We start from the raw sequence: 12,328 nt of genomic DNA on the forward strand, positions 1-12,328 counted from the left end.
AGAGAGAGGGAGGGAGGCCGTGTAGCAGCGTGCGCGCGCGTACGTAAGCGTTACGTATGCGAGATGATACTACGGCTCTATATTAGAACGTCGCATGCATACGCGTATACGTACGCACACACACGCACGTAATTCTGCAGCCTTCGCCGAGTGTGGCGCGCGTGTGCTATATAAGACTGTCAAAACCGCCGTGTGCGATCTGTTTCGAAACGTTCCTTCCTTGTCTTTCGCCATCTGTCTCTTTCTCGCGCTCGCGAGTCCGCCGTACGGTGGCTCTCGTGATGTCTAGTGACGTTGCGATACATCGATATAATATGTATCGAATTCTAGTGTTTTATATCGATAGGCAATGGAGGATTCCAATTATAGCGCGCTATAGAAAGTTTTCGTGATTCAACAAATTGGGTATGAATTTCATGCTGGTTATATTCTAGGTATATTTGGTTCATTAGTGAATAAGCAAGAGTTTATTACTAGAAATATAGTAAAGTTTTGGTAATCGTGCTGCACACACGCGTCATTTATATTTCTAGTTTCGGTTTATACATTTCTAAATCGTACGTACCTTATCTTAGATATTTATGCATTATGACTCAAAGGTATATAGAGATATTATTTTAATTTATACACTTGGTATATGTTTAGTATGCGAACAATAAAAATATAAGATGATAAATAACATGTTATTCACTATTAAATTAGTGCTTTCATAAAAAAAAGTAATAAAATAATATTTTTGTGCCTAGGACATCTTCTCTGGGCATCTATTGCGTAACTTTTCCCCTAGGATGGAAAATGAAAAATGAAAATTTCGCGTGAACTTTTTTACGTTATGATTTGCTGCTGAGATGAAGAAATTTTCATTTTTCATTTTCCATCCTAGGGGAAAAGTTACGTGATAGATGCCCAGTAGTGAGAATAATTGAGACCGGAATTTAGTTACAAGCGCGCCATGAATGAATTCCGGTTTAAATTTCAACTATCCGAAAATAGTGATACAAGCATGCCCGTTCGTCAAAATCGAAATATCTTTTTACAGCGACAAATTATGATATTTCCTGTGCAATTTACATAGAAAGCTGATAAACATTCGTATCCTCGTATGCTTGGAAACATTTTTCTATTACTCGAAATTCATACATCGTACACTCTTTATATACCAGATCCATTTTTTTGTCTTGATTCAACATAAAATGAGCACAATTGTGAAAATTGGACGAAAGAAAATAGATTGCAAAATAGTGCAACCACAAAGGAGAAAAGTTAACAATAAAATAACGGTATCTTGATAATGCATATTCGAGATGCGAATCATCCCAGATAGCCGAGTCTGTTAGAACAGATTTTCGTCAAATAGCCGCTACAAATTTTGAAGGCAGAAAGACTGCGGACTGCATACAGGAACTGATATAACAAATAATGTTGTCAGTATGTCAGCAGCAAATACAACAATATCTGCCCACATAACTAGACAGCAGATAGTCGGCAGAAACCGAGCAGAGCCTGCTAATATGTCAGCAGATTGACGGCAGAAACCGAGCAGGATCTGCGCGGCGCTGTTGTCCAGTTACGTTTTATACAGATTCTGTCGACGATCCGTTGTCAGGTTCTGTTCTACAGTCTCTGCCGCCAAAACAAAAGCTTAAGGGGGGAGCCTGCTTTAGAACGCTGAAAATAAGGTATATTTTACGAATTGTTTTTGGAGAAACTATACAGCGGATCATTATAAAACTTTGATGCATTTATTAGTACATGTTTAAAGATAAAAAAAATTATTTTTTGATTTGAATATATCGCTTGTAGAGGTCGTCCTGGAGAAATCTTAGTGCAGCCGCGTCGCCGGCATTGCAAATTGCTGAGCATTCTCCTGCCTCCAAATTTCGTCTAAACTGAAAAATTGGAATATGTTCTCGTTATTTATGAATTCCCATCGTCGATGAACCAAAGAGAGAAGAAAAAAGTTGAAAAGTGCCAAAATGGTGGAGCTTAGAACACAAAAGTACGATTTTTAGGCAAAGTTGTTGAACTTTTTCATGCAAAAGTAATTGTTTAACTTAATGTTTTTATGAATATTAAAGGTTCATCGACGATGGGAATTCATAAATAACGAGAAAATATTTCAATTTTTCAGTTTGGATGAAATTTGGAGGCAGGAGAATGCTCACGAATTTACAATGCCGGCTGCACTAAGATGCCTCCAGGACGACCTCTACAGGCGATATATTCAAATCAAAAAATAATTTTTTTTATCTTTAAACGTACTAATAAATGCATAAAAGCTTTATAATGATCCGCTGTATAGTTTCTCCAAAAAAATTCGTAAAATTATACCTTATTTTCAACGTTCTAAAGCAGGCTCCCCCCTTAATGCGGACACAGATGACTATGGTTCTGGCGTGGGTTTCTGATCGAATCTGTTGCCAGCCTGCAGGCAGGCCGCGAACATTTTGCTTACTGGGAAGTTGGCCGCTGATTGTAATTGAAACATTTTATTCCATATTTTTATAAGCAAAAACACAACAAAATTCAAGTACACTTATTCCATACATGTTAACTTCAACTAAAATATAATTGTACAGTAACATGACTCGTGTAAGATGCAACGCTTTTAAATGTCTTTATGAATAATGCCGACGATTCGTTAAATGGAGGTTGACAATCTCAATAAAAAGGAATCAAACGAGCCCGCGTTCGCATGTACTTATGCACGCATGCACTGATAAGAATCATTAATCACGGAAAGCGGGTATTCCCCCGCAACGCTTCTTTCTTCCTCTCTCTCTCTCTCTCTCTCTCGTTCATCAATTTTTAACAAGTTTAAACCGCATCTCGCGATCTCTCGCTACTCGACTATCATCAAGGAGAGTGCTTTGAAATAGTTACAAAAACGGCCGCCACAGAATAAGGCACACAATTGATGCAACGCGCATTTTAATATAACGATATATATTTCGTACTTATCTTTAAATGTATTTTCGTGTATTTGAATGCGAACGTTTCGTTCAGAGCTACGGATCCCATCTTGGAAATGATTTATACGTATCATGCTTAAGGAAACTAGAACTTTGCAGGAACAATGTGGTGTCTATATATCGCTGTCGTGTGATATTACATGATGCTTCACTAATGTCCGCTCTTACAACCGTTTTCTTTCCTTCTCTTTTCTCGCCAGCACTGTTTCATTTTATCGCTGCTACCTCGTCGCGTTATCATCGTTATTAATGCATTATTAGTATTATTATTATCATTTCGTGTGCCGCTAATGCCAGAACGATCGATATTTTATTTACATATTCTTCTTCTGAGGTATGTTACGCGTGTTCGTTATGATATGGGATATATGAATATAATGGCCTCACGAACCATGTCTTCTGTCTATCAATCGACTTACGCAATATGCAACCTAAGGTACTCTCGATCTATACTCTGACACGAATCAACTAAAGGCGGTGGACTATATCGTAACAAGTGCGGCTCTTACACGTGTGTAAGTACACATATGCATTTCTTTGCGGTGCGCTCAGCTCGATTCCGGTCGAGACACATCTATTAGAAAAAGAAAAAAAAAAATAATAACAATTTTCGGTTTTACATTCGCTTCATGATTTTTCGTTTCGCAACGGGGATCGCCTCGCCCGATCTCCTAGAAATGCGCCCTTATTACCCTTCGCGTCGCTTGAGGAGAGAGACCGTCGCCCGCGCCCACGTTAAAACGTGCGACAATTCGAATTGCCTAGTTTTCAAATTGCGATATCTCGAAAGTGGCCGCGAGCGACGACCGCTCTCGAGCGGGTTCGCATCTCGCGACACGAATCACACACGTGCACGGATGCGGGTTTGCGAGACAGAGTCCGCAAGACGATTCCCGATCCACCGATTCCTTTTACCGCATTTCTGCAAGGTCGTCTTCGTTCCTTGACCGTCGCAAGCTCCCGATCCTCTCTTTCTATGTACATTCCGCTACATTTCTCAATAATAATAGGCTAAGATATACTATATCTAGAGCTCACTGTCTTATCGCTGCTCGTTTTCAACTAGTACCTCCTACGAGAGAACGTGATATTACATCCTGCGAGTGATTACGCATCGCTACTTAAAAGCACGTATTTTTTATTACTGAACGGTCTACTCTGCGGAACTCCTCCCTCGGTATACACACATCTCTCTCTCTCTCTCTCTCTCTCTTGGCTAGAATTGTTTTTAAAAAAAGGAAAAAGAACAGAGGAAAAAAAACGAAAAAAAGAAAATCGCAACCTCACGGACGAATATGCGCGGGTGGTACTTCGAGTGTGTTGTCGAGTTGAAAATTGTGAGCAGTCGAGTACTTCCCTAAGCAAAGGCCATCTCCTCCTAACGTGATCACGTGCAACAATAACATTCTTAGTCTTTTAACATTCGTGTCTTTTTTTTTATATAGATTGTAAAAATAATGCTTTTAGTCACTTCGGCAAACCGTGTTACGAGATATCGTAGCGAGAATTAAAACAAAATTAACAACCTGGCATATCCTACGCCCCACAAACATTTACAGCTTCCTCGTATGTGTTCCTTTCATCTCTCTCTCCCTCTTTTTTGTTTTCTTATCTCCAAAACTTCCCTCTCGTCTCAAAACGCACACTTTCTCCCTCATATTCGGAGAAAACGATACGTGCGCTGCCTCCCACTAGCTCGGTAAGATAAGCTCGTTCCCGATAAAAGCCCGACATTTACGTGTCCGATCGCGAACAATGACGTTACGGCGATGTTCAATGATATAATGGTAAAATGCTATCGTAGAATGGCGCTACAATGCATGCTCTCAGACATAAAATTTTGAAAGTTTCCACGAAATACGATTCACAAGCAAACTCTTAAAACTATTTACAAAAATGGATCGCCGTCCATAATGCTTTCGAGGGTAACGTTCAGTCCTCATTGAGCGTGTCGCTGGACTTTCTAAAAGAATATTTCATTTTCTTGAACGCTCGCCCAACGGGGCAAGGTATATTTTCTTCTTTTTTTTTAATCGTGAGGAGGTGCCTACACGTACGTATACGTGTGCATGATATATATAATAATAACCGGAAAAAGCACAGCCCAAGTGGCGCGGTGACGTCAGAAGAGGGCGGCGTAATAACGTCATTGTGTCATTATGTCGCCCCCTGACGTCACTGTACTACTCGGAAAACGTCTTGGCCTGCCTCGAAACAAACGGTGGCCTTGACAGGCGCGCGCGCGCCTACGCAGCAATATATTATTATAATATATCCCACACTTTACCGATTCTATGTGAATTCTAATTAAATATATTATAATAATACATTCTCCCGTTTGTACATGTAGAGTTCGTGAGACGAGATACGAAGTCTAAGGACTTCTCGATATTATTACTGTACGTTGCAGCACACCGCTCTGCACGGTGTCGGACCCTCGCCGTTCTGTTGGCACAGCGGCCGCTCCGCCTGCTGCTTGAACACCTTCGTATCGAACGGCAGGAACGGCGACTTGCCGGTGTAGCAGCTCTCGCAAACCTCGAACGCCTCGTCGACGGGTATCTTCTCGTCTGCGCAGACGACGTCTCGATTTCGGTCCGGCACGAGGACCGGGATCTCCTCGCAGCAGAAATACTCGATCGGTCTCCTCTCCTCGGATCGATTTGGCACTGTTCTCGACGAGACTACCGACGTGCTCAGCCCGCTCGGTTCCCCGCTGATAGCGCTGTCCCGTGCGAACCTGTAGTACTTCTGCACGTGCTCGATGGTGGCCTCCTGCTCGGCCTCGAGGTCGTCCTCCTCCGCGGCCTCACCGTCGCACAGCACCCCCGCGCTCTGCAGCAGCCTCCTCGGAGTTACCACGGGTTCGATGGTCTCCGCTTCCCAGCACTCCAACACGTCGGGCTCCTCTATGCTGACCGAGGACATCATTACGCTGCCGTTCTCGTCGTTCTCGCTGCTGTTTCTCGTCTCCTCGCGCACCTCCGCGTTCTCGTCGATCGCGTCGACGCGAGCGGCGCTCCTCACCACGTCAGGATCACCCTGTCCGTTAAGCGGAACAGGCTCGTACGCGGACGTCGGTAACAGTTTGCCGTCCTTGGAGACGATAATCTCGCCCTTCTCGAACGTCCGCACGCTCACCGTACTGCCTCCGTTGGTTTCCTTGCTCCCCTCCCCGCTTAAATCATCTATACGTCGCATCTTGATATCGATATTCTCAACGGGATTCCCGCCGATCCTCCGCAACGTCTTCGCTCGCCTTGCACTGGCTCTCTTCGTGTTTATCCGAGAACTTAAAGCAACCCTCATACCCGCAACGCTATCCTCCTGAGTAAATTCGCAAACGTCAGCAACATTGTGCTTCAGCGTGTTCCTCAATCTCACGGCAGCGACCAAGTCCCTCAGCCGATCACAGGAAACCAAATGGCTCTGCGTCTTCTCATCGACGTTCCTGTTCCGCTTCTCGATCCTCTTCGCCTTTGATTTCCTCTTCACACCTTTCGCGTCCTTCCGTCTCCTGCCGATCGATGTTGACGTCGAATCAGCTTCTACCTGATCGATCTTGATGTTGTTGTTGTTGGTCTTTGCGAATTCGCCGCAGCTAGCCGCGCGTGACAACGACGTTACGTTGTCGACGCCGCTATTAGCAGATAGTGCAGGCATGGGGTTGCCTTGCAAGTTTTTTGGCGGCTTTGCATTCACTTCTTCATCCTCGTCCGTCTCGCTGTCTGAGGTTGAGCCTGACGTTACGAAAAGATCGGGTGAGTTCACTCGGCGCAGCCACTCCGTCACCGCGGCCGTAATCGGGTATTCCGATAAGCGGGTCTGGCTCTCGAACCCGGAATCCTCGTTAGAGCTCGTGATCGCATCTTGACTTGTCATCGTGGTGTTATTCATGTTGCCGCGTATCTCCGATACCATCTCCTCGTCGTCCATCGCTTTCCGGTTGGTCTCGCCCAGTTTGTCGTCCGCGACATCCGCGACCGCGCGCACATCGTCATCCGAGAGTTCGACGGCCATCGATTGTTGAACGATCTTCCCGTTCTCCAGATCCAGGTGCGTGGTGTCATCCAGATCTGGTCCAGGCGTGGGTTCCCTCACGAATTTCCCGCCCTTCTTACTATTGTATTTTCTCGCTGGCCCAAACGATGTTGTTGTTCGCGCGATAGACGAACTGTTGCAATGCCGTGGCCGTTGATCTTCTTCTTCCTTCTCCTTCCCCTCGCTGATATCCGTTGTTGTTGTTGTTAGATGAAGGTTTGCGGTACTGACCTGAGGACTTACTGATCTTGCTTTCGCTGTTAAGTCGACAAAGTGCTCCGTCTCGCCGTTGGTTAAAGCTTCCTCGGGGTGTTCGACGCAGTTGTTCAACAAATCGGTGTCAATGCCGTTGCCGTTGCTTTCAAGTAGCTCGTGTTTCGCGCTGATCGGTGATTCGTCAGCGCTCTTGTCGGTTGTATCAGTCTTGGAGGATGCCTTGTGATCAGTCAGACCTCCCTTCTTTACTTCCACTGTCTCACTCGTTACTATCGTCTCCGTATCTGCGACTAGATGATTCGTTTGGCCATTAAGTTCGACATTCTTGTTCTTTGGCTTGCGTCCAACCGTCGCCGCCTGAACACTCTCCACTGGCGTTTCCGCGGCGACGTCCTCCGAGTTGCAGATCGTCGCAGCTTCTTGTTTCGTTGGACTTTGAACACTTGGTACATCGCACGACCCAGTCTCACAAGGTTCCGTTTCGTAGGACGACAGGTTTGATGCGTCGTTAGCTAACGACGCAACTTCTTCGGTCACAGTATCGACAACGGACATCGAAGTGGGATTGGAGAGGATTCGCGGCCGTAGCTGGAATTCCTGGCATTCAGGATTGAGCGGCCGATTCGTGGCCGTCGTGACAGTCGTCGTAGTCGCGGTCGAGGTCGGGCTTTCTGACCAAGCTAGTCGGGAAGACGATGCATCATTATCACACTCGGAACTGTACTCTCCTTCCTCTTCATCTTCGGTATTACCCTGAACACGACAGAAGGAAGCGTTAAGCGTCTTGATCAGTAACATTTTTATCGCATTTACACATTCTTGTGATAATTTGTTGTAAAATATTCTCATTTCAACTCGTTTCGTGAGCGACTTACCAAAGTAGGTCTTCTCTGTTTTCTTTTCTTTCTCTTCTTTCTTCGCTTGGCGCACGCCATTGTCATAGCTGTTACGTCCATGGTTCTCACCAAAGGTCCGCCCTGAATGGTAACACCTTGGACAGAAGAAACAATCGCGCGTTATCGATCGTCGTCGAGGGATGAGATTCGAGCAACGAATAAATATTTCGGTGCGTCGTTTGTCAAGTCGATGAAAGATCCAATCATGATCGCAGGAGATAAATGAGCGCTAGAACGTGCCGGAGTTGTTGCGAAAAATGAACTTGGCTTTTCGCTACTGTGCCTTCTGACTTCTCGTATCGAAGCGAACGACACACACAAGTGTTATTTTTAACGAGTTCTATTTGAGATGTGGCAACGTGCTGCCGTTGCCAAGCTCCCATCTCGCGTTTCACGCGCAACCAAGACATACTCATGACACTAAATTGCGCCGAGATGGGACGTATATCCTTCCGTGCGGCGGCCGCGAGTCAATGGACCCCGGCCCGATGAAGTACGCTGCGTTACTCGAGGTGCGATGTGAGAATGATATCGTACGGCGTGTTGAAGCGGTGAAAGAAGTACACCGATTGACATTTATTTATATGCAGAGTGATGTACGATTGTTAGTCGAGCGACAAACAAATATCGAGCGTGTACAGAGTTGGAACTTTAGGAACGATCGTGAGGAATGAAAACTCTACGCGGGACTCGATCGACCGCTTTATCAACGTGAAAAGCGTCAAAGAGAGAGTTGACGATGCTGCAGCGTGGAACCGCGGGTTCCGATCGGGGCGTTTTCAGACAGCCCCCTTTCCACGATCGTGTCTAAAGCGTGGTACCTTTTTTGCGAATTATTACCTTTTACCTTGAGTGTGGTAGAGGCACGGCAGTAATAAAACAGCAATGATGCCGATGGACGGGACAGAAGTCATGAATCGGGGCATATCCCTTTTCCTTGGCCGCGCTTCCGATCGACACTGTTCTCGTTTAACATTAGAAATAGGTACAATCAAGCGTACTACGGCCAGTGTGGCGCAATACGAGGAAGGAGCGGTCATTGGACCAATACAGATATAAATCGTTCACGTTATATAGTCACGCGATTATTGCACAATTTCTTGCCGTATTCTTTTCTTACTTTGTACCAGTTTATTATACAACAATTTATTCTATATAAGATATAATTAAATCAAAATTCAAAAGAAGTGTTGGTTAATATTTTGTAGAATGCATTATTTTCCTTCTATATTGGTACATTGATCTCAAAATTAGCAATCTTTTGAACTTTTGCGTTAATAGGGATTGAGAGATTTACTTGTTAATTTAAATATAGATAGTAATGTATTAACTATTTTTGTGCTATCTTTTCTGTCGCTTGTATATGATATGTGGTGTATATTCCTGTTTTTTTTTTTGTTTTACTGTTTCATAAAAATATATTCGAAATTAACTCGCAATGAACGTAATAAACGAATTCAAACCTGTCAAAATTGTTTATCACATATGTTGTATTTTTTAAAGGGTTATTATTGTATGTTATCGCGTGTCTGGATCGCTTTTGCACTCCCTCCCCGAAATGCGCCTCTTAAATGCAAACGTCAGGACAATCTCAGTTCACACGCTTGTCTATTGTTCCGTCCATCTGACTGTGAACTGAACGAAGGCTACGAATGCGCGAATGTAGGTCTGCTCATGCAAAAGTAGCAGAGAGCAAGTTTGACTTTGCCAATCCAATTATTATATAGCACGCGCACATTATTCGGGGGACGGCTCCGATCCTAAATCTATCTATCGTAACTAACCATTGACGTTGACCAACGGCGGCCCGAACATGTAGTGACCGGGATACATGTACGGCTGCGGCACGGCCGGTATTACGTGCGGCACGTGGACGGGCTCTTGCATCAGCAGTGGATCCAGATACGGATCGACCGTCGTCATGCCGTTTTCCAAGTGCTGCTGTCCCTCGAGGTACTGATGTTCCGGATGTTGCTCCTCCATGAGTTGTTCCTTCGCGGTATTATGCTGATCCATGATCGCCTTGTCCGCCTCCTCGGCTTGTTCCTCGTTCTCGCCGGCTACGCTGCCGCTGCAACTGGCACTTCCGGTACCACTCTCGTTCCACACGCTGTTGGAAGCTTCCGCTGCCGCTATCGTGCCGTTCTGCTCCTCCACTATGGTGACTGGTTCTGTAGTTTGACTAGCCTACAGGCAGATTCATAAATTGTCATCATTTAAAATTTCATTGTGCTTGATTTGGGACGTTACTGTGTATCATCCACAATGAATTTCCTCGCGAGAGTTTGATAACGCATGTTAATAAGCGAAATTTGGATGATTTACCTGATAATCCATTAAGCAATACGGTTGATTGGCAAGTTTAGGCACGAAGGCAGGGTTGATCCATTCGATTGGCCTCAAGGGGACCGGGCCGCAAGGTACAGTTGCTAGAACGCTTGGTCCAACATGAGCAGGTACTGGTGCAGGTCCGACTAACATCACAGGGTATTCGTAGTAGTAACCGCTCGCGTGATCATAAAACGTTCCGTATCCTAGTTGCGCTCCTGGCTCTACCACGGGCGGATATTCTCCCGTTCCACTGTCCCTGTCCAGTAGCTGCTGGTCCTCTGTAGTCTCACTGCCGTCTGCAAGAATGTTGAATGTTTACACACGTATTATTTATTCAGTAATGGAATAAAAATCCTAATAATAAGATGATAGATCAATGATTTTATTTAAAATGATGTTACTGTAAAAAGACAAGATGTTTTTCTCAAAGTATATTTAAATTACTAGTATAAGACAATAAAAGTTTAATAGCGATTTTAATAGCAATTTATTTTCAAAACTTAAATATTTCGTTGTGACCGATTAAATATAGAGCTTGCTGTAAATAGTGATAGCATTCAGCATCTTATCTGTGATTCCCGACCTGCGGTGGAATGTGACGCCGACTGACTCTCAGTGGTCGATGGCGTTGCGCTGGTGCTCGCATTGCCGGTCCAGGGCTTCTTGCGCGAGAGGTAGCCCTTCTTGAAGAGCACATCTTGCCGCGGCGTCGTGATCCTCGTGTACTCGTCCTCGTTGAAGATGATCTTCGGCTGCGACGGCGAGCCTGTACTCTCGTCGCGGTGCGACCTGGAGCCGCTGCTGGCGTAACCGCTCGTACTGCCGCCGCTGGTGCTGGTGGTACCAGTCCGGCGTGGCTTGTAACCGGTCTGCTGTCCATTTCGATCGAAAGTGTGCGCGTTTGCGTCCTTCTCCTGGTTCTTCACGAAGTCCTTTCGTAAGCCTTCCTCCTCGTCCTCTTCACCGGGTGGAGCTGTAAATCGGAAATGTCGTAATGAGCAAGATGAATCGCGTATTTCTACTTCTATTTTAATGCTACAGATTTATAATCAAATCAAGATAGGTAATGAACACTAAATTAATAGGCATGCGCTGCTTAATAAGTATCTCTTAGATATTTCGTTCATTCTTTCATACAGTAATAATAAACCTGTTTGTGTATATATTTTTTGGAAAAATGTCAGAGTTTCGTAGACTCTTTAAGTCGGATATATCTAAGATCGTAGATGTCAAATGTCGGCTTCTAGAAAATCGATGATGCTCCTTCATTATGCATAATCACAGTGAGTAATCATGATAGTACTGGGTTCGTAATTCTAGAGAGTCAATCGTGGCTAGTAACGGAGGGAAAACTTTTAGGCACTTTATGTCATTTAGAGTAATCAAATAACACAACATACATTCAATGATCAAATGGTATCTGCTTAAATGTAAAACTTCCTATAAAACTGATTAACATCATTTGCGTGTACGGAGCTGACATTTCAGGGTAATCGTAGGAATCAAATCAAATATTTTCGCCATCAATCACAAAGTAGTACATGTATGACTTATCGCATTTGCATTTGTTGAATTATTTCGAAATGTAAATGAAATGTTTTAATATATTTAAATCAAATTTGTACTAATAAGAAAATGATAAGAAATTAAGTTTCTTTTGCACTCCAAAATCGCAAATGTCAACCTCGAGAAACGCATTAAAATTATTAGACTGATAATCAAAGCAAGCGATTAGTCAATTTACATGTAAATGCGATAAGAGAAAAACTTTGCATCATTTCTTCCATCTCTCTTCCTCCTCTTTTCATTTCAACGTTCTCTATCGTCCGCATTAATGATTCAACACAAGAGGTGGTGGCGCGTTTCTCACGC

The 12,328-nt window shown here is 44.2% G+C and overlaps 1 protein-coding gene across 3 annotated transcripts in view; it reads right to left on the minus strand.

Moving 5' to 3' along the window:
* Positions 1-2,473: 2,473 nt before the first annotated feature.
* Positions 2,474-12,328, minus strand: part of LOC105277616 — a 33,415-nt gene continuing 23,560 nt past the window's right edge. For 2 of the 3 annotated variants that reach the window (XM_011336093.3, XM_011336090.3), the window contains exons 2-6: positions 11,040-11,429; positions 10,451-10,752; positions 9,910-10,312; positions 8,105-8,220; positions 2,474-7,982 (exon numbers count right to left, since the gene is read on the minus strand). In XM_011336093.3, the coding sequence (XP_011334395.2) occupies positions 5,367-7,982; positions 8,105-8,220; positions 9,910-10,312; positions 10,451-10,752; positions 11,040-11,429 (3,827 nt within the window). In that variant the 3' untranslated portion in view covers positions 2,474-5,366. The remainder of the gene's footprint in view (positions 7,983-8,104; positions 8,221-9,909; positions 10,313-10,450; positions 10,753-11,039; positions 11,430-12,328) is intronic. The other variant, XM_011336091.3, reaches the window with a different exon arrangement.

This window comes from Ooceraea biroi, chromosome 7, assembly GCF_003672135.1.
Source record: "Ooceraea biroi isolate clonal line C1 chromosome 7, Obir_v5.4, whole genome shotgun sequence".
Lineage (NCBI taxonomy): Eukaryota > Metazoa > Arthropoda > Insecta > Hymenoptera > Formicidae > Ooceraea > Ooceraea biroi.